Genomic DNA, 22,304 nt, shown 5'->3' with positions numbered 1-22,304 from the left:
AGCCCTGCTGGACCTCCGCATAGCGCACCACTAGATCCAAATAACTGTAGCTGATTTTCTTGTTCATCTAACACAAAACTGCCTTTCCAGTTTTCTGTCAGAAGGGTGTTTCATGAACTGTGCAACCTTTGGCACATGATTTAGCAAAGCCTGGTCTCCATTCTGACGTCTGCATTCAGTTTGGAGGGAGTGTCCCAAGAACAACAGAGAAACAAAAGTTGCGAAGGCCAAAGGAAGGGGGAAAGAAATTAAGCATGAGGTCACACACAGTACATCCATAGAAAATAGCCAGAGAATATAAAACAAAAGTAGCCTGTAAGAAACAAAGCAGACATGAATAACTCAATTTACGCTAATTTATACCTGGTAAACTCATACACTGTTCTAATAGGAGAACATGTTAGAAGTGAATTGAGCAGGGAGTATTTTTTTCTTTTAATGACTAGAGCCTGCTCTTGTAGCAAACTGATCCTAAAAGTCACTGTCATTCCAACTATTCTGATCCAATAATACTTTAGAAAGTCTAAAGAACAGGTTTTATCATTGATTAACTGCAATGCAACCTGCTACTTTGGAAATCTCTTCCAGCAAGAGGTCACAACAAGCACCAGATAAAAATCCAGGGAAGGGCCAGATTTTCTTCAAATATTTTTCCTCCCAATCACATTGCTCTTAACTCCAGAGTCACCCATATGTAATTATGGGCCTGGATTTGACTACATGCAGACATTTCTCAGGAATTCTTGTTTTGTAATTCTGGTGAAAGTGTTTATGACACACTAAATTTAAAATGGAAATATCAAAGGACATCAAGGGGACCAGTGGATAGTTAGTGCAGAGAAATAGTTGTCTCTTCCAAATAGAATAACTTTGAATAAACGTCAGACTACCAACATGTACTCTGCTAAAAGCAGAGCCTTTTATTTTTGGCAGAAGTCCATTTTTTTGTCCTATTTGTAGTTTTCTCACTGCTGATACATGTGATTTCCAACTACAGATGCAAAACTGTGCAAGCACACTTTTGAATCTTAGCTGGCAGGAACATCCCATCAGAGCATGTTTGTCAGAACCAAGACAAAGGGATTTTACTCCCTACCTTGTTTTCTTCGTCTCTGTATAAAATCAAGATTTCTAGTTACCACAGGAAAACTCTTGCAACAAAATAACCATGATACAACATATTACTGTGGTGATAAACAGGAAAGAGGTGATGGACATAAAGCAGAAAGGGATACCTAACATCATTTGCTGCCATTCAGTTTTCAACTGAGTACAGGATCTCCATGATCGTTATCTCAACAGCAATAGTTCAAGGGTGCTGCCGAGACAAGTCTGTTTGAAGTTTTTTACTGCCTCAGTTCTTGATCTCCTCATTGCCAGGAAAACATATGTGCCAGCCAAGATGCAACTGCTTTACAGAGTTCAAAGCAATCGCTGATCCATCTATATACATAACAAATCTCCCTCTCCCAATCCTACATGTAAAAGTCAATTTCTTAACATTTCAACTCATGCTCAAATGATTTATGACACTAATTTCAGAGTCCTCTGCAAACCACAAAACATCCCAAGCTAGTTTCACAGACAGTTTAAATGCCAGAGTATCTGTGTTGCTGGTGATGAAAAGGTGCATCTCTTGCTGTGTGCTGTTTTTCCCTCTTACAAAGAAAAAAGGCTTGTAATAAACGTCACACATCCCAGATATCTATCCAAAGAACTATTAGACCTGTATGATCATCTAATGTAGCACGAGCATATAATTAAAACCTACCCATTTTGTGCTCCAGGTGGCCGTTTCAAACATTTAATCACTCACAGATTACTCATGTGTATCATATTTCTTCCTCTACAAAGCACCTGCTCAGTAAAGACAGGTGTTAATTCTGTGGACTTCAAAGTCCCGAGAGATTCCAGACATATCTTTTGGGTTTGTTTTTCTTTCCCCAGGAAAGCACACTGACAAAGTGGACAAAAGAGATGGGGGACTGAGTGCTCACAGGGTGAACATTGAGGACAATACCCGGATGGAGCTTGTTGCAAACAGGTGACAGCTATAGACTTGCCCTGACAGGCTCTTCTCAAGTTCCAAACATGCTACTGCTGCATTCTTCCCAACAATTACTTTTTAAGAGGGACAGGTCTAAGTCCTATCCTGCTCTTCTAGAAGTCAATAGCAAACTGTCCACTGGTAGGAGGGCTTAAAAATGAAAGATTACAATCCTGAAGAAAAATAAATGTCGCCACTTAGTCCATTTTTCATTGTGATCTCAGTCTGGGAGAAACAAAAAGTAACTGGCTGAAATAATTTCGTATTGCTACATTCCCCTATCGCTACTTCCCAATTGACAGACTGCGACACTGGAGGACGTTTTGTTTTCAGTGTAAGTACTTTGGTGCTGGGAACATTATTAATTTTATATCTCTGTTGTGGGCGATCATGGCAGGTAGCACTAGCACAATGCAAAGGTTTAAAAAATTAACAGAAGCAGCAATGGGAGCTACAAAATAAAAATGGAGTACTGTGTTTTCCTCAAGGCAGACTGTTCCAAGAGGAGAACAAGATGTGTTCTGCAGTGACAACCACACAATTGAATTCTTAATACAGCCGTGTAGAAAGAAAAACAGTCATCCGGGTAAGTTACTCTTCTACTAAAATCTGTTATGTGTTATGTGCACCTCTAAGACATGCAAAAGCTACTTGTTTGAAGTACCTGTTGTGTGTTACTGGAATACATGGCTATGTATCACAAAGGCTGCTGTTGGTGGCAAGAAACTTTATACTGAAGTGTCATTTTAAAGTATTTTGATCACCTTGCTGAACTTTTTCAGTGATATTTAGTGCAAGAAACACACTATACAGTATTTAACGAAATCAAAAAGGTAAAAGCTAAAGATGCTGTGCTAGGAAATATAGATCCTAATCAGCAACATCGTACTCACAAAAGCAATTTATACAGATAAGCCATATTTTTTATAAGCGCCTGCAAGATTTCACAAATCCCTTTGTGGTAATAAGGAAGCTTTAATTGGTTATTTTCTCAAATTACTTGTTACAACTTGCTCTTCTTATTCACCATCCCCACATCCTCTTAACATTCCTCCCCTTCCTATAGATGTTCAAATTGACTGAAGGATGGTTTCCAAACCACTGCTGAGAAGTTAATGCCTTGTTATTATGCTGCCATAGCAACTGAACTTCTGTTAGGGCTGTCAACTTCAGGTACTCTTTTGTCATCTTTGTGTGTCAAGTCTTTCCCAACTATAGATATCCCTCTTGCCAAATTCAAACTTTTGAGATGGGGGGTGGGGGAATCACCAAAATCCTGTTAGAAAGATTTTTACATGAAGAAATTTACATTATTTTACTGGAAAAATATTTATTCTAGATTTTTGACCATGTGCATGGTGTGGTGTTCTAGGCAATTACATCTAGCATATTTTTCATCAGGGAAGGGTAGTCTAAATTAAGTTAAATCTATACTGCTACTCAGCTACATAAACAGCCTGTCTGAACCATTTACCCATATCCTGAGTTATTATTAAACTTTTCATTTCCCCATTTTTATGCAAACAAACGTCATTAGGAAAAAAAAAAGATGAGTGTTCTACGTTAACTGATAAATCACATTTCTCAGCAAAAAGGCAGGGAAGCTGGAAACAAACTCTATGCAACAAATCTCCAGAAGTGATCAAAAGAGCCAACAAACTATATTAAGAATTATTCGTGATAATCATATTGTTCCTCCATACATCAGCAATCAGGTGCAATCAGAAACAGCCCAAGCTCTGTGCCATTCTCCTCTCTTCCAGGCAGTTTAAAAACATGTTAGCTGCACTTTCTTTATCTGAACCACAGAATCACACGCAGCTTTTTAAAAAATCCTTCTGGTACACAGGAACAAAAGTACAAGTACCCTATTCTGATATCACTGGCAAGCTATTCAGTCACGTCACAAAGCTGCACATCCCGTGCAAAAGAAAGCCATGACCCCTTCCAGTTCAGATCTAGTTTCACAGGAAGGGGTTTACCTTCTGATAATAATTCTTCAGTCTAAGTCCATTCCCTCCTCAGCCCGGCAGGCAGACTCCCTCCACCTCTGTTGAAATTTGGAGCACTACCAGAAGCGACGTGCAGACGGCTGGTGTTCTCACAGACCCAGCTCACAGTGAAGTGCCTGTAGCTGCACCCAGCCCGCAGCCTCACTCCTCCTCTGCTCGCACTCACGCACTCTCCTGCACACACCCACCGAAACAAGCAAATAATCCTTCCTGCACATTAAACCCATTCTGGCAGTAACTCGGCCAACCCATTCTGTAAAAAGCAAAGGGGGAAGAAGAGTGGCCCAGGCAGGGGCAGGACCATTTCTCATCACTTGTGTGTCACTGATGTTAATACAACCCAGAACGTTTTCCCTTGGGGACAGGCATCCGCTGAGTATGAAATCAGCACTCTCTTTCTCTGGAAGTTATTAAATATTACTTCCGTGTCTTCCGAAGAATTTATACAGCCTCCTGGGTGTTAGTACAGTTTTGTCAGTTACACTGAGAGTGTATTCTAGTCCAATTCAGGTTAATGCAGGCAGAGTGCTGGGGCCAGTTCTCACATTGGTACATGTATCCCTTTATCCTGTTTGCATGGATACTCTACACACATACACTCTATGAACATCTGATGAATTTACAGTGGGCCCTGTGCACTGACCCTATCTGATTTCTCAGCAGGTATTTTCCATAGTCAAACAAGTCCTGTGGTCTGCAGCATACACCCATCTGACTAAGGGCAAACGATCATAGCACGTGCTTCTGCTTTTTCTTATCCGTCTACCTGGGACGTTCAGGCAACATGTTCATGTTTTCTCATTTATTGTAACAGCAGTAAAATTAAACACAAACAAAGCAAATCACAGAACTAAAAAAAATACGCACAAAACTCCACTGCTGCTACTCATGTGTAGTGTAGCCTTTTCCCCTGCATTTTTATGGTGTGTGAAGATGACAATGGTGCCTGGGAGATACTGGTTGAGAGCAAAGTCTCTCTCAAGCCTCTAAGACACCCAAACCCGTAGACACCTAGCGATACGAAAACAGAATGGTAATACATTCTTCAGGGATATTATTTATCCCAACTTCAACTTTCCACCAAAACCAAACTCATTTGGATACATCTTATTATCAGTCTTTGTTCAAGTCATCAATCAATCAATTTATAAAAGCATTTTAAAATTTAAATCACCTTAACCTGTATTACCAGTACAGGTTGCATCATTAAAGTCTAATAAATGACACATTTTGTGATACTTCCTGCATAACTACTATGAAAACAGCCTTGCTAAACATTCATTCAGCAGAAGAATATATGTTAGCCTTTCATTTAACATTTCTGAATGGAACTGAAATAAAACCCTGTTTAAAGAGATTCTCTACACAGTTTCTCAATCTAGAAAGCACACTGGTATAAGAACACAGGACATGAATGTACTGAAATACCTAACTAAACTCTGTACTGCGTGGATCTTTGCAGAGAAAAGTGATGTTTTTACGTGAGTTATGAGCCTAAACCTCCTCCAAATGTAGGCTACTGAGTTTCCCTGAAAGTCAATCAGCTGAAGCATCTGAATACTACTACTCACATGAGCAAAGTTGCTTGCATGGTAAAGCGTTGGCAGAAGGCACATCCTTGGACAACACAAACAAGCATTGTTTGAATAGATCATGTATAGTTTGTATGGGAACCAGCAACATTGTTACTGTCATTTATTTGTTATTTATTTATTTATTTAGAAAGACTCATTCACATGTAAAGAATCACCAGAAACTTCTCTGAACCCCTCACAGCCCATGTTTCTAAATCTGTTCAGAAATCAATGCTTAAAGAAACTTACAGGCTCCTCTCACTCACATTCTTTGCCTCTTCCATATGGATACAGTTTCCTTACACAACCATAGTGGCTTTCCATGTTTGGGTTTTTTCCTCTCATAATTATTGGTTTTTATTTATAACTTCAGAAGTCCAGGTGTCTCAGAATTGACATCTCTCTGAGTTAGCTGCAGCACAGATGAGACACCTTAAAATTCTGGCACATTAAAGTAACAGTATCTACAAGTACTAAACCCCCTACCACATCTTAAATTACCACTCCTCTTTAAAATCAGGGGAAGCTCAGCATAAATTACAATATCAAAAACACATTTAGAACTTGACCTTGCAGGCTGAAGTCAAGGGAGCCTTCTGGTGCCCTGGCATTTCTCTTTTCAAGTCCATCTGTTAAAATGGCGTTATGCCACCACCTACAAGGTGGGGTGCAAGTTTCAACAGTGCACAGGAAACAAACACCGGGCAGGCAGCAGCCCATCAGAACAGGAACTCGAGCTATGCACAGCCAGGAGAAATCACACAGTGGCATGTTATTTGCAAATTAACATTCAGCAAGTAGTATTATAAAAATAAAGAGAGTAGCAAGACGGTTGAGGGATTTAATAGTAGATATATACATCTTGATTTGTAGATCATGAGATCAAATCCTGTTCGTATCAGTAACAGCCAAAAAAAGTGAAAATCATAAAACCTGAATCTTATTCTTAGGCTTTCTGTATGGTTTCATGCAAATTATCCACCTGTTTCGGACCTGATGTCTTCTTTCTGCAGAATTACAAGAATGCTACGCAGAAGTTTTGTAAAGCACTTTGGATAAGCAGAGATGAAATACATGGATGTAGGCCTGACACACCATTCTCTGAAGTCAATGGAAAGCTTCTCATTGATTTAACATATTTTGAATTAAGCCCTGGAGGAATAGCTATGTGGTGTATGATAACCACATTAGACAAAAATTATTTAGGCCAGCATCTTTCAAATAGTCAGACATGTGCTGAAGTTTACTTAGATTTGTGGAGTTACACATGTCACACAAATTCACAGGATTAGAATCAGATGGGCATCTTTCAATAGGCAAGCTTTGAAGCTATGAAAGCAATAGCTTAGTGGAAAGTCTATGTGAAAGTCCTCACTCTAACTCTGCCATTATTGCTGGATAAAAATGTTTTTCACCAGAGTTAATGGAAAATGAGTAATTTTTCATAAATAAAGATTCCTCTCTGCTGGAGAAACCCACAGAACACCGATCTCTGTTTCCTTGACAGCATTTCCTGAAACACTCAAGTATTCAAGTATCCGGTATGCTCAGAAAAGTTGCAATATCTATTTTGCATTGGATACTTATCACACTATTGTGTTGGCATGCACTCATCTATTATCTATGACTATTTGTCACAGAAAGTGATGTTCCAAATAATATATAAGAAATATCTGAGCTGACTTAAATGCACATGGTATTTTTCCTTGCATATTTTCATAGCTACTGAAAGTCATCAGATCTATGACCTAGAAAAAAGAGCATTCGTCTATGGTGTGTGGATATTAGCAAAGTAAGTGCTGTTTTTCTAGTAATGCATTTCTAAACTGAGCAGAGGAATCACCTCTACAGCATGGCTGGAGGAAGTCCATCCTCTCATGGCTTGAATCTCAAGGTTTGACCTCAGACCCACTGGCTTTGCTGAGGGGGTACAGCATAGCTGCTTCTGAGATGAGGACTCTTAGGTCCACATTAGGAGTGGTTCTCTCTCTTGCTGGCTGCTCACTGTAGAAGACTGAAAGCCTGACTTTTCAGAGATGCTAAGCTATACTGAGGGACAAAAATGAGTAGGAGCTGCAAGCCTGCAATGCTGCAAAGAACCTCAATTTCTCTTTAAATAGATTAAAAAAAAAAATCTTACTGGAAAAATAGATACTACTAGCTTCTGTGAATCCAAACCTAAATTTTATCCTTTAATTTCCCTTCAGTTTTTCTATAGACTGTCCCAGATGTAATAAGAATAAGCAGAAAATAAAGCAGCACTACAGTGGCATGCTGCTAATCGCTTCTGATCCATTAGAGGGAAGTGTTTGCATACAATGTACTATATACTTCCCTCCAATCTCTTTTAACCATTTCTTTGGATGAGGATGATGAAATAGTATTCTCTGCTCCTGACATAATAAATTTGATTGTATTGCCAAATAAAATCAAAGATACTGATCAGTGAATTTACTACTACCATTTTTATTAACAAATGCAAAATACAAAGTGTTTTGGTTTTTTTCCCCACCAGAAGTTAGTAGGTATAACTTGGGCTGGTCAGTGACGCCATAACCTCTACCTAGACAGTTCCTATAATTGTGCTACTTCACACTGAGAATGTGGTTTCCTTCCCAAGAGAGCCAGCAGGACAAGAGACATCCCACATGATATAAATCATAAAAAATACACAAATTTGCCAAAGAAACGTTGCCAAAGAAAACAAAGAGGGAAGACTGTAATCTTCCTGTGAGAATCTCAAGCTTCGTCTAAATTAAAACTTCAGGTGTACTGAAAGGTTGTGGGTGGTTTCCTGTACAGGATAAGGAGATTGTTAATTGTCCTGCCTCAAACAGGTCTGCTGCCCTCCCTGAACTGTGGCATCCTGTTCTGTGAATTATCTTCTGTGGCCCTCTGGCTGCTTCCGATCTCTCATCTCCGTTGTTACCAGAGGATTTATGTCATGCTCTGACCCCATCCTTTAGACTATCTTTTCTGCCCAAAAGGGACACATGTGCTGACACATGATTTTCTCATCCTAAGTTTTGACTTATTAGTTCCGTCAGTCTAACTTAGAGGCATTAGTAGTTCCCTTAGTTCCCTTTGGAACTGTGCATCTCTGACAGTGTAAAAGGTTCCTAGGAGGAGCCAAGAAACTAGCCCTCGGTTCTGATAAATTGCTGATCATTGAACGTTAGCACCTCACCTGTATCTTTTCAAGCACCACCTAATGACAGAAAGTGCTTGAATGTCTCTCCTGCATCTGCATTCCCAGATATGTGGAGAACTCTATCCATGAACTATCCAGGCTGCTAATACATACCGTAATGCAGTTAAGCCAATGTCTGAATGGCCTCCCTGACTACACAGTACCGATTTTTTCTGGTGCAAGTTTCTAAGAACTTGTCCAATCTACATCTTTCGGATAGCACATCGGGGAAGAGTTGCACTGTGTGAGTAATTCAACTTCTACAGGCTTTAGAGGAGTTTGGTCTTAGTTACATATTGAGAACTACTGCTGCCCTCTACTGTATTATTCTGGGTTGTGCATCTGATAATCAATGAAAGCCACAAATATTCAAGCAAGATTTCTAGTCTTACCCAGAACTTAGCATACTTAATATTTCCATGTATTGATAAAAGCATTCAAAGAATCTGTTTCTAATTCATGAACGTATTCTGATTCTGCACGGCCTAGGTCAAATGGAAAAATCTTTATCTATTTTATCTGATTTTGACTCTTAGAAGAGACAGATCTTTGCAAGAGGTTGCACATGTTTAATTGCTGCAGCAAAATGTTGTCTTTTCTTCTGGTAATAAATAGCCATCAGAAGAGTAAGAACTATGGAGTGAGAAACCAACCTTGGGGCCAAAATGACTGCATCAAGGTTCTGTCTGGGACACAATGTCTCTGATAACCTGAACTTCAGCTTAGATTATGATGGCCAGCTAAGTCCTAGTTCAATTGAACTAATCTTTCTTTAGTCTCGACTTATCAGTTTTGAAAGAATATAGCTGACTATCCTCTCAAAAGCTAAGTTTCTTTCTCACTGATGCTAGGACAAGTAACATGAGTGCAACCTTGCTATATTCACATCCACTACACAACAGGCTCCAAACAGGAGTAGCTTGTTTCTTTCCAGCTCTTCAGACTCCAATAACCTCTTCTTTTATCACTTTCATCTCCATGCCTCTGAGTAGGTTGCATTGCTTGTAGGTTAGAGAACTTATCATGTTCATCTAAAATAATTTTAGAATTATTTTATGCTTCCCAATCTCACAAATCCAATTACTTCTCTCCTGCAGTGCTTCCTGCACTAGAACGCAACTATGGTGTCACCAATACATAGTACCAAACTGAAAAACTCATCAGTAGATGGGAATAGATAAGCAGATGGTAGCAGACCACTAGATTAAAGCCAGAGACACAGTCTTCCTATTCAAGGGAAAGCTCAGACTGTTCTCACTAATTATCTATGCAGGTCTCTAAAGGAATTAGATACACATTGCAAAGGAGGCAGACTAAGAGCCTGGCTATTTAAAAAATTGGAACTTCCTTCCAGTAGATGCAGTGACAAACACACTGTGTGTCCACATGTGTTCTGAGTCCCTCATTTGGTGGTGACCATCCTGGTTAATATTCTGAATACTGAACCAGAGAAACCTCCAGAACTAAAACCACAAGCTGTTACCACTTTATGTCAAACCTGAAACTTCTCATATGAGGGCTGACACGGTCTTATATATGCAGTAGATGGTACACAAAGAAGAAAACCTGTAATACACATTCGCTAGCGAATTCCAGCTGCTTTTATTTCTGTAACACTTTCAGGTTTATTTTCTGTTATTCACTATAAAACACCCAGTTTCTTCTTCACAAAATACACCTGTAACTGAAGTTCTTCATGGTTCCTCATTTCTTCCACAAACTTTATTATGTAAAGGCTTTTCTTCCAGGAAAAGTGGAGTATTAAAAAACACTAAAGCTGGAGTCAAGCCATACAGCCCAGCTCCAGACCTGAGCTGAAAGCTGAGGTTCTTTCCATTGAACTGAGTTTGCTACAGGGGAAGGAGGTAACAGTTTTGCTTCTCATATCTTAATGACAGTATGACAAGGAAGGTCGTCTGCATTTTTGCCCCTTAAACATTTCAGTGATGACAGAGGGATCCATGCATAGCTCAAGGATTCCAGCTCAAAGGGGACTCATCACAGCCATGGGAGATGGAGATCAGTACTGACAACAAAAGATACACGTCTCTAAAAAGATCTGGCCACTTTCAGTGAGAATGCTGAGGACTTCAACTAAGAGTTGACAAAAGAGCTAGTTCAGATGTTTTCTGCCTTCTCATTTCTGAACATATAATTTACCTTTCAGCACATTTCTCCATCTCACCTTCTCAGCATCATTCATATCATCTGGCCTCATCTGAGAATGGAAATCTCACGTCGTAAGTTTTGGCAAACTTATGGCTGCCAAAGGTGATTCCAATACTCAAATTACCTCTATAAATATATCAAATCTGACACAGGATAAGCAGTGCACATCACCATTAAAACAGACACATAGAAATCATAGACCCATAGAAACTAGTGCAATTAATTCCTTATTGCATAATTTTCCTGATGACTGCAAAGCTAAAACACTGAAAATATTTCTGAAAATTAGCACCTTTGCTCTAAAATCAGCAGAAAAAACCCTTTCCTACGAGAATTTTTTGTATTCCTTGCAGTTGCATAAGGACATAATGGGACATGGCCCAATTGTTAAACTCTAGTTTACAAAACACCTACCTCCAGGACTTTCCCAGTAATGAACTGGTGACACGCTTCGCATTTGACTCCAAAAAGAACTTGATAGTCCTTTTCACAATAAGGAGCACCATCTCTGAAAATGAAAATCCATAAATTATAAACCACCTTTTAATAAACAGGTTACAGCATGACTTACACTCTTCCCTTGTCTTCAGTCTGAAACTCCTACATACAGCAACAGGCAAATAGGAGACAATTCAAGGGATATATTTTGTAGTAGAAGAAAAAAAATAATATTCTCATTAGTGTGTCTTATTCCTTAAATTCCCATCGAGAAGAGGCATCCATTACAAATCACTGAAGTGAATCTCATTCTTTAGAACAGACTCTCTACACCTGCAGGTGGTGCAATTCTAGGGAATCAGTGGAACTATGTCCATGGGGATGAGAGAAGATCAGGTATTTTTTATTCACTTCAGCAAAAAAGTCTTTGGTAGTCTGCAAAAGTATAAGCAGTTACTTTTAAGTGTAAGGTTATGTAGTTTTTTAGTCTTAACAAGGAACATATAGTAAAAGTGGAAATACTAGTCAGCTTAGGAGTATTTCTCAGGCACTGAACTTATTTTGAGAAATTACAAATGCTACTTTTTATTAAATATTATACATCCGTTAATGACAGGTTTGTGAAACAGTTTCCCTACTTCTTCTCTTTGTTATATGGGGGGAACAGAGACTGCATCTTCATTCCCTCTATTTTATCATTACACCGCTTTTCCCCATTCTCTTCCTCTATACTTCCACTCAAAACTCTCTTCATTAACTTCTTATATGGAGATGAGAAACACAGTGTCAGGTCAATCCCATCAACATGTTTATTCTCTAGCAAAGGCAAGCAATGGACAGGTTCTTACTTTGGTCCTCAAAATCACATGTTGGAAAGCAAAATGACACAAAGCTTCATCTCGCTAACACAGAAAACATATGCAGGAATTCACCTAATGCTTTGTGGGAACGTGGACATAACCCCCCTTCTGTACTGGTATTAAATACCATTAAACAGCACCTTTCAGTTGCTCTTTTCCATTTCCTTTCCCAACTTGGCTCTCACTGGGAACACAGATTTTGGTGTATATGGAAAGGTGGTCAAAACCGGATTTCAAAAGGTGAACTTTGCCACAAGCTCCTCTTCATTGGCAACTCATGCCAAGAGTGCAGAAGAGATGCAGAGGTTACTTACTTGCTGATGTATTCCCCAGTTAGGACCTTCCCGCAGGCCTTGCACTTAAAGCACCCCAGGTGCCACTGCTTATCCAGAGCTAGCAATGCTTGTCCATTTTTTATGTCTCTTCCACAGCCAGCACAATCTGCAAATAAACAAACAAATGCATTTGTTGTCAGTTACGTGGTTCATTAATCCTCACTAACCACCCGCCAATTGCTACACTTGGTAACTAAATGAGAGAATTACACAGCAATGCAAAGATACGTCTTCCTTTCCTCCGACGCTTCTTGGGTCCTGTATAAAGATTCAGTCTTTGTCCTTATGGACATACTCAGCAGAATAGGGAAGGTACCTCTTCTGATTTTCCTGCTGTTTCTGACTTAGAGACTGCCAGGTAAGCTCTGTACAAACTTCAGATTTTGCTGAGAATGAGCTACATGAATTATCATTCAGAAAAGGTCCTGTCTTCTAAAGCAATCTAAAGTGATTTTTCTCAGTTTGCTTTTAGCAAAATATTGACTGCTTATATGAAGCTAAGCAAGGAGGCCTGGGTGAGCATCACCAGGACTCTGCACTTCCCCGTTGGGTGGCAGCAAAGCCCAGCGTGTCCACCCAGCTCAGGGGCGGTGGCACATCTCAGCCAGGAACGGGGGGAGATCTTTCCCAAGGCAAGGGTGACTGCAGTATGACAGCAGTGAAGCTGCGTGGCAGGGCATATTGTCTTCTACCTGCAGGTATGGGAAACTGTAGTTCTCATTGTCTCTAATCGGCATAAGGACTCTCGCTCAGAGATTTTGGTACTATCTTGGTAGTACCTTGGTAGATCACTTTTCACTGCAATTCTGAAAGATTCTTTGGTGACAGAATGCTAACCTGAAGCCACGAGCACTGAATGCCCTCTGTCTCAGAGAATGCCACAATGTCTTATGTCACATCAGAAATCTTTGGTTCAGCCCCAAGCTCCCATTCCTCTCTGTTCAAACATAAAATACTCAAAGAGATTTCCTGGTAAGGGGCAGTTCAGCACATGGTAAGATCTGAAGAGACTGATGTGGCAGACAGCACTGAACTGCAAGGGTAGTGCTACAGCTTCTGTGCCCAGCCTCAGGGGACAGAGGGAAGGGAAGGCCTGGAAGACCAATGAAGCAGAAAGAGAATGCCCATCAGCTGAAGCCACAGAGGAGACAGCCTGGAACAAAGGATTTTCCATACTTTATTATCCCCAAACTCAGTGTTCCTTTGGTGTATGTAACGTCCTCTCCACACACCCGAAACATCAACGAACAGCAACAGAGACTAACAGGAACAAAGCAATCTGAGCAGTTAAAGCCCAGGCACCAGGGGAAAGATCAAGCTGACTGAACAGGTACAGCCGTGAAAACCTTCATCTCCTCAGGGAGTTACAGCCCAGGCAGCACCACACCTTGCAAAAGGGTGAGTCCAAGTTCATTATCACAACTGATAATGAGAGGAGAGTCACTCCTTTTGACACTAAAGGGCCTGACTTCCTGCTATCCAGGGCACCATTCACAGCACGTCCCTCTTTCTGTCAGCGTTGTTCTCAAATCTTTCCAAAAAAAAAAAAAAAAAAAAAAAAAAAAAAAAAAAAGGGACAAAGCACCACGGTATCTTGGGATAAAACACAAGTCACAGAGTGTTGACACGACTTGGAATTGAAAAGCAACCCTGAGATGTCCTAATACCAGGACTTTGCTCTAGAGGACAAATGTTACAAATTGAAATCACGAAATGACAAGGACTGACAGCGTGTAATGGATCCCTCTGCTCTTCCGTGCCAGCTCAAGGCTCCATGCCACTCCGTAACAACAGCAAAGGCTGGAATGGGCCACCAAGTCAGGCTCTGGAATTTCCAGCATGGGGCTGAGGAGTGGACAAGCAAACATCTGTCAGGATGGCTTTGGGACACTGATCTTGCCTTTGCTTTTGGGAGGATACTACATCATCTCTTCAGGTCCCTACCAGCCTGTGTTTTCTTATGCTAAATCTGAAATCATGCAATTTGCGTTCCGATTGTGACGACAAATGGGATCTTTCCTCCAGTCTCAGTGGGTGCAGACCTGCAGTTTTAAACAGCACCCATTTCTCAGCTTCCTAGCACTACTGGGCTGGCTAGTGTGCCAGTTTCCACATTCCTGACCTGGGGTCCTGTCAAACTGATACATTCCCTGTTACATTAATCCCTCAAAAAATCTGCTGTATTTTCCATGCTTTTTTCAGCTTTATCCAAGAAGCTTCCATTTAGTTGAAATTTCTCAGATATTGAACCAAGAAAGAGATTTTTAAAGCACTTAGTTTTACTTCTAACTGAATTGCTGAAGCAGTCAGAATAGAAAAATTGCCTTACACAAATGGTCCACCTGGTCAGGTATCTCTGTCTTTGCTGGTGTTAAAACCAGGTACATGGAGGAATTAGGGATCCATGAAGTATCTCTACCTGTTTAATTGCTTCTTGTAAGCCTAAGGTGGTGTTGCTCCACTTACTCTTGTGCTCATGTGTGATACAAGGGGTTGATAACATGCTTTTATTATTCTACAGTGACAATGACATTTACTTACTCTTTCTGGGTTCCTTGAAGTGTTTGCAAGAGTAAATTAACATTATTATTTCCATTCTGCTAATATCACAGATATGTTGAGTGTCTAGAATCAAAGTAAACTAATAGCCCTGTACTGTCACACTAGGCTGAGATGGCTTTTAACTAAACCTGATTTTAACTCTGGCAAAACAGTTGGGTATATACATGAAAAGCTAGCAATTATCATTATCTCCTAAAATAGAAAGTAAATAAGGCTGGGCTGGGCTAAGAAAAGACCATTTGTTCATCCAAATTCTACAAATAAAAGCCATTTATGATCTCAGGCCCGCATGAGGCACATTAAAGCCCTTGGCTGAATCTCATCAGCACACAGCATAAGCAGGCAGGATCTCAGTATCACACTAAACACAATCTGCATCAGCCTAACCTATAACCAGCACATGCTGCAAATAAAAGGGCCGGGAGGTAAGACTAGTGGTCCACAAACATATGCCAGAGCAGACTTGTACTAAAAAAATCTGAAAACCCTTCCCAAAATTTTGTGCAATAGTTCCCATCATGGTTCTCTCTCATTTCATATCTGGGTCTAGCAGACTGCACACCTTGACCTTTCTCATGCTTTCTTTTTGTCATATAATCCAGATTCTTCCCTACTCCCATTCCTTGCACATCCACATGTTCAGCTGTGCCAGTATAACAAAGAGGAGGAGGAGGAGGAAAGTGCAGTGTACTGGTTAAAATGCAGAGTGAGCAGTACAGTTCCTATATGCACTTACGATCTAAAGAAAAGTATACTGCAGAAAAACCCTACATGGAATTGTTTGAGCTGAAGGAAGACTTAAGACTAGACATTCCATGGCATTAATTCTCCTACGAAATGTCAAGTAACACGTGTTCATGTGAGTTGTGTCCATGTCCAGAATCTTCAGCTCTATGACAGCGGTTTCTCAATAAAAGCACTGCAGTATGACTTTAATAAGGACCTGATCATTAGGTGGTTATCCAGGAGTGTCAGGAAAATAACGTATTCCCCCAAAATCCATTCCAAGTGGGGAAAAAAAGATTCTATCTGAGAGCACTGGATGTATAGTTACCCAAATCATGACATAGTCTCTCTGGGCTGCCTGTGATGCCACCAGCTGCAGCCTCCACAAGCAATATCCACTTGCTCAGACATTGTGTACAAAAATTGAATTCACTCTCTCATAACAGCATTAGCTGACAGCAGCATTTTTTAGCCAAGTAAAAGCTTCTTACCCGATTCTCTGCCAGAGATCCTTAAACATACCTGTTGTGTCTTTCACATACTCTGGCTAGGCCTGCTCAATCTGTAGATATATCCTAACATATTTAAGCTACAGCTCTGGAATAAAAGAGCCCAGAAGGGTGTCACATTTTATGTGTCCAGAAACAAAAGCAAATGCCAATACCTGGACAAAAGGGCTGTGATGTGGAGTCAGCCAGCCCAAAAGCACGGAAAAGTGGGGGGACAGGACAAGAGAAAGTAGCATGATACTATAATATTCTATATGATTAAGACCTCCACCCCCCAAGCACCTTAAGCAGCCTCACTACACGATGTAGACCAGGGCGAGCTGCCATCCATGACACCTTGCTTCTAAAGATGTGATGAGAAAATGCGTTTCCTTTTTTAGCATCTGCACCACCCCAGACATCCAGGAGTGAAACATCCTGCACAGCAACCCATTCGTCACTGCCTAAATTAAGCGGTGGATTTTCTTCCTTTGCCTCCCTCCCCTGCTCTCAGCCAATAGCAGAGAGGTCTCAGCACAGCGCAGGCGGTGGGCTCAGAACTGATACAGCTGTATTAACCCTAAGCACACTGCATATAACTTTACCCACTCCCATTTGGATTGCTTTGAAAATTTACTAGCAATTATATCTTTATTTCACATCCTCTGCTCACCCCATATAACTTAGGAGAGGAAAAATCATCGCTACCAGATTTTGTCCTAATGAACATGGTTATGAAAAGTCATGTGCAGGGAGAGTTTACGTGAGCATACCAACTCTGCTTGGTGCAGGGTTAGCTCCATAGACAGAGCTAAGTGCAATCTGACTTAATGATGCATAACTAAGTCACCAAAAAGTTTCTCTCGATCCTGACGGTCATTAGTAGCACGTCTAGATAAAGTCTGAAGCTGCCACAACCCCTATGGGTTACTAAAGTAATACTCTCTTTATACTTCTTTTGTTACTGTTCCCCTCCTTATAAAACACAGAAATATTCGTTTTATAAAGACAGCGCCAGCAGGCTTCTGCCCTGAAACAGGTAAAGCAGGGCAGAATGAGGGGGATTTATTATTATCATTTTTGAAAGGAACAAACAAGTTTTCATCGGACTTACACAGAAATACATTATCAAACATAGCTGGACCTAAAGAGCAAGCTACAAGGAACAGTGATGTGGAAGTGAAGAAATAGGCAAATATTACCACTGAAGTCAAGGTCAAGAAATCTCTAACTGTAAATAACTCTTAGCCACCTTGAAAAAGAACTTACATCCAATAATTCTTCTGCGGCAATCCAAAGGTTGCGCAATTATCATTTCTCATAGAGTTAGGAAGACCAGAGTTTTCCCTCAGTCACCCTTTAACCACAGATCAGGCAATGCCTTTTAAAGCTTTGTTTTAAAAATAACATTTTGATGATATCACACAGGTTTTTCCAGATCATCAGGATATTTCTTTCAAAGCTAAAAATACAAACTCACTTTGTCTGTTTACAGCACGCTAAATGCTTTCAAAGTTTAAAGCCTAACCATTCGATCATCAGGGTAGTTATGAGTTCTGGAAGTCAGAGAGGGTCATACAATATTGGGAATTTTACATCCAGGATTTAGATCCGAGTATGTAACTCAATTTTGCAATGCAATCTGCTGCCAGACCCTTCCTCTTTGCCAATGCAAGGATGGGAAATGTTTGTCAGAACAAAATACACTATTGCCCTTTTGCTAAAGGCAAAACAAGCCCGTGCGGGCAGCCTTGTACTCCTGAAATCTTAACAATAAGAGGCTGGGCACATACAATGGAGGGAAATAAATTTCCCATGGGAAGTGGAATATAGCTCTGACGGTTTATTATAAATGGCAAGTTAGGTAAAATTGATATTTTCAAAATAAATAAAGAAAATAAAATTATTTTAGTTGATTAAACATGGAAAGAAATCACAATGGCATGAACCGGCATTCTTTGCTTACAACACAAGTCCCTGTTAGCCATCTGTGAGTGCCTAACATTGACTTGCCTTTTTAAGAAACGGGTTAATATACATCTTGGATGTATCATTATTGTAAAAAGCTCTTTCATCATCTGATGTAATTTACAGTGATTTGGAAAGACGAATGCTCTTCCCCAACTCTAGCTTGTTAACATGACATTATTTTATCAAAGGAGTTTTTATTTTGATGTAAGCATTTGTGTTAGTCTTCTACACAGGAAAAGGAAACAGAATTTCCCTTCTTTCCACATCTTTCTACACCTCCTTCCCAAAGGAGGCCAAATCAATTGACCTTTTAACCTCTTACTCCTGCAAACCATCCCTGCAAGCAACTTACAACCAAGTTAACCTTCTCCCGTGATAACAACCTCAGTCCCTTCTTCAACCCAATCTTTCATACAGGTGTCTGAACTGAAGACCAAAGGGTGATGGAAATAGGAGGAAGAAGAAAGAGCAGATGTGCTACAAACCACCTGAGAGAAAATTTTTTAATTGTTCTGTAAAAGAAGGATACAGATTATTTTATTTTCCAGCTTAGCACCCCCAGAGTCCCAGCTGTAAAACTACTCTGAAGGATAAACCACAGCCAGGTATATCTAAGCTGAGGCTAGTCTTTACCCTGTTACTGCTGTTACCACACCTCAGTACTCAGTTCCAGATGAATTCAAATTCACAATTCCAACTCACAGTACCCCAAGTGAATTGCTCAGTTAGCAAACGAGCTTTACAGTTTAATACCCAGCTCATTGTGAAGACTGCAGACTATTTTGGGTAACTTTCAATTGTTACTGTTGGAAAACAAGTAATTCAAACAGGGTACAACCTCCAACAATAGGAATGAAACATACGGCAACTTTTAGGAAGGTTTTTATGCCCTGAAAACTCATGGCAACCTGAGGTCTAGCTAACAACTAATTCACTTTTCATATTCTTTTTAAGTGACCTCTGATTCCTGACTTACTACCTGGCAGGCTTTTTGAACATGACAATGCCCAGATACTCTAATCTCTGGATGTCTCCTCTGATAGTTGTGTTTTCCAAGCTGGCGATGCCACCTCATGCAACACCCATTTACTGAGCAATTCCTTGTACTTTCCCCAGAACTTTCTTTGAATTACCTTTTGATCAGTACTTCTCTGGTAAAAGCTAAGGAAGTGGACATGTTTTGATTCCAAGTTCAAGATCGGGTTACGCTTAGACAAATAAGAACCGATACTTATTTAGTACACTCATGTAATCTATTCACAATTGTTTCTGCCCAATTTACATGTAACACAAAAGTATACAAAAGAAATAGGCAAACTGGATGGAAAACACCTTCCTGAAAAACAGTAATTTTTGTGAAGGAACATTTTCTGATAGAAAACTCGTAAATCAGAAACTTCCCACCCTGCCACAACTCTATTCTCAATACAGTTGCTGCTCTCTGGCACCCAAAAGTTAGTCTGTAATAATGCTTTTTACAATTGCAGAGAAGTATCTAAGGCAATTTATTATAAAGCAGCAACGAAAATACTCATCCTTCTAAAATAACAAATAACTGAGTAAATGGGGGCTAAGTAATTTAGCCATTGTTATGAAACATAAGCGAGGACTAAAATTAATCCAAGAAAGCAATTCCAATGATGAAAATGCCTCAAAAATTGCAAACATTCTTCAAAAGAATAAATCTTCTTGGAGTAATCATAAAAATGGGCCTGTGTCATTTGAAGCATTTATCAAGGAAGAGCTGCATATTCTTAGGCGTAATCTAATGGCTTTTGCTAGAAAGGAACTGTGCTTAGGTTTGCATAATTTCTCTGAATTTTGCATCATTTCATGCATGTTGATTTGCTTATTTTATTCTTAAAAAGGTGGACAGGGTAGAATTTTAGAGCCACAGTATGCTCGATATATTAAGTCATAAATTTAGTTGCCCTGCAACAATATTACAATCAAATTTATATTAAAGTAAGGAGAATTAAAATACTGATATTTAAAAATCAAGGATTTAAGATCATAATTTTAAATTTTAATTAAATCAAAGTTAAAAATCCAAATGGGATCTGAAAACACAGAGAAGAAACTTGCTCTCCTTTTTCCATCTATGAGCAAATTCAGGTACGATAAGATCTGCCACTTTTAAAATCTTTAAGGACATGGTGATCCAAAGTAAATAGTTTTATAAACTACAAATCCTTGACAAATCAGCAGTTCCAGAATTAAAATAAATGATAATGCATTTACTTTCTTCATGTCTCTAGTGGATTTCAGGTAGTTTCTGAAATTTAAAAAAAACAAAACCAAAACAAAACACAATGCTATTTCATGCATTCTAATTGAATTTCAGTTTCCATTCAAATAGAACTTAACATAAATCATGAGCAAAAATTATCATTAGGGAAAAATACAGATGTTAAAGATTATGATGAATTTATGCAGAGCTATATTAGTTTAAGTAAATATGTACAGATATGAAGTATCCTCATGCTTATCAATTAGCCTTTTATAATTAAAAATCTAAATGTAAAACAAGGTTACAATCAATTATTCTCATCAAGGTTTCCTAGGTTCTTAGGTAAACCATCATTAAAATCAGTGATTTAAATCACAGTGTTTGAAATCAATCCACAATGATGTCTGTGGCATGTCTTGATTCTATGGCAAATCAAAAAAAGAGAAATAGGACTACATGAGCCCCTTCTGTTAAGTGCCCAAAATCCTCAACTGAATCTCCAGTACCTAAACATAGGTATGTAGGATTGAATGCCACAGAAGCATGTGAGTGTTTGGGTATTTTTAGCAGATAAACCAGGAATTACAAAACAAGAATATCTGTGTTATGGCACACACACAAAAAAATATTAAATCTTTAAGGTTCAAAATCTTACATAAGATTTTTAAAACTGTATTTTACAAATGCACGTTCAATACCAAAATTTTTGAGCCCCCTGAAATTCCCCAGTGCATTCACTGAACTTTATGGATATTGTGTGTATCCCTTAAGGCAAAACCACGCTCAGTATCTTACATGAAGACCTTTCCACATCTGTGCCAAGTATTTGTACAATACCAATACATACTATGTAGCTTTCACACACAGTGTGAAATTGTAGGATGTTTCCTAAGAATGAGCTCAAAATCATGTGTTGGATGTTGCTTAATACCCTTTAAAGCCAAAAATCACTGCAGATAACTTGCTTACAAATAGCCAGCCAAGTCTTCGCCTTCACTTTTCAAGTGTTCCCTATGGACTCGAAGTTTTCAGACAACTCAGGAAAGAAGGTTAAAGAACAAAATAATGAAGTCTGAGTCAAATGTGGCTAAATAATTACAAATCCTAGCTGCAGCCTTTTCCAAGAGCTATGATTAAAAGGAGTTTTGCATCCATTTTATTCACTCGGCTAACCTCTAATGGATGCCTATAAATCAGCTCAGACACTATTTCTGAACACTGGCAACAATCACCTATATCTAATGAAGGGACAGCTATGTCCCAAATATAAAACTTCATTAAGAATTTAAAGGAGGATTGCAAAGCAAATTTGCTGCTTCTCTATTCTGATGCTTCGTTGATTCAAGAACAAGCTCACTTCCCTCCCATTTTCAGGGCAGTGAGGCAAAGGATGATTCCCATTTTTTTCTGCCCACCTTTTTCTGCAATAGGTAAGGTATGTTGGCCCTGCTTTACTTGAGCATTACCAGAAACCTTGGAAGTTTCAGATATTTACTAGGAGCTTTACTGCATCTTATTTGAAGAGATAAGGCTATTGAATAATTAACAAAGATATCTTTCTCCCAGAAGTTCATTAAGCATTAAGCTTATTATTTCTATCACAATAGAGCTAAGATCCCCAGTTGTGAGCCACGATCCAACTCCATTAGACTCTGTACTGATAGGCATGAAAGCATTTGTCCCATGGAACTTACATTCTTTG

At 39.4% G+C, this 22,304-nt stretch overlaps 1 protein-coding gene across 11 annotated transcripts in view; it reads right to left on the bottom strand.

Annotated features, from left to right (window-relative positions):
* Positions 1-22,304, bottom strand: part of ABLIM1 (actin binding LIM protein 1) — a 221,054-nt gene that overhangs the window by 64,997 nt on the left and 133,753 nt on the right. For all 11 annotated transcript variants that reach the window (XM_054832631.1, XM_054832633.1, XM_054832635.1 and 8 more), the window contains 2 exons: positions 12,605-12,731; positions 11,407-11,500 (listed from right to left, as the gene is read on the bottom strand). In XM_054832631.1, coding sequence (XP_054688606.1) covers positions 11,407-11,500; positions 12,605-12,731 — 221 coding nt within the window. The remainder of the gene's footprint in view (positions 1-11,406; positions 11,501-12,604; positions 12,732-22,304) is intronic.

This window comes from Grus americana, chromosome 7, assembly GCF_028858705.1.
Source record: "Grus americana isolate bGruAme1 chromosome 7, bGruAme1.mat, whole genome shotgun sequence".
In the NCBI taxonomy this organism is placed as follows: domain Eukaryota; kingdom Metazoa; phylum Chordata; class Aves; order Gruiformes; family Gruidae; genus Grus; species Grus americana.
This window is presented reverse-complemented; position numbering and strand designations above follow the sequence as displayed.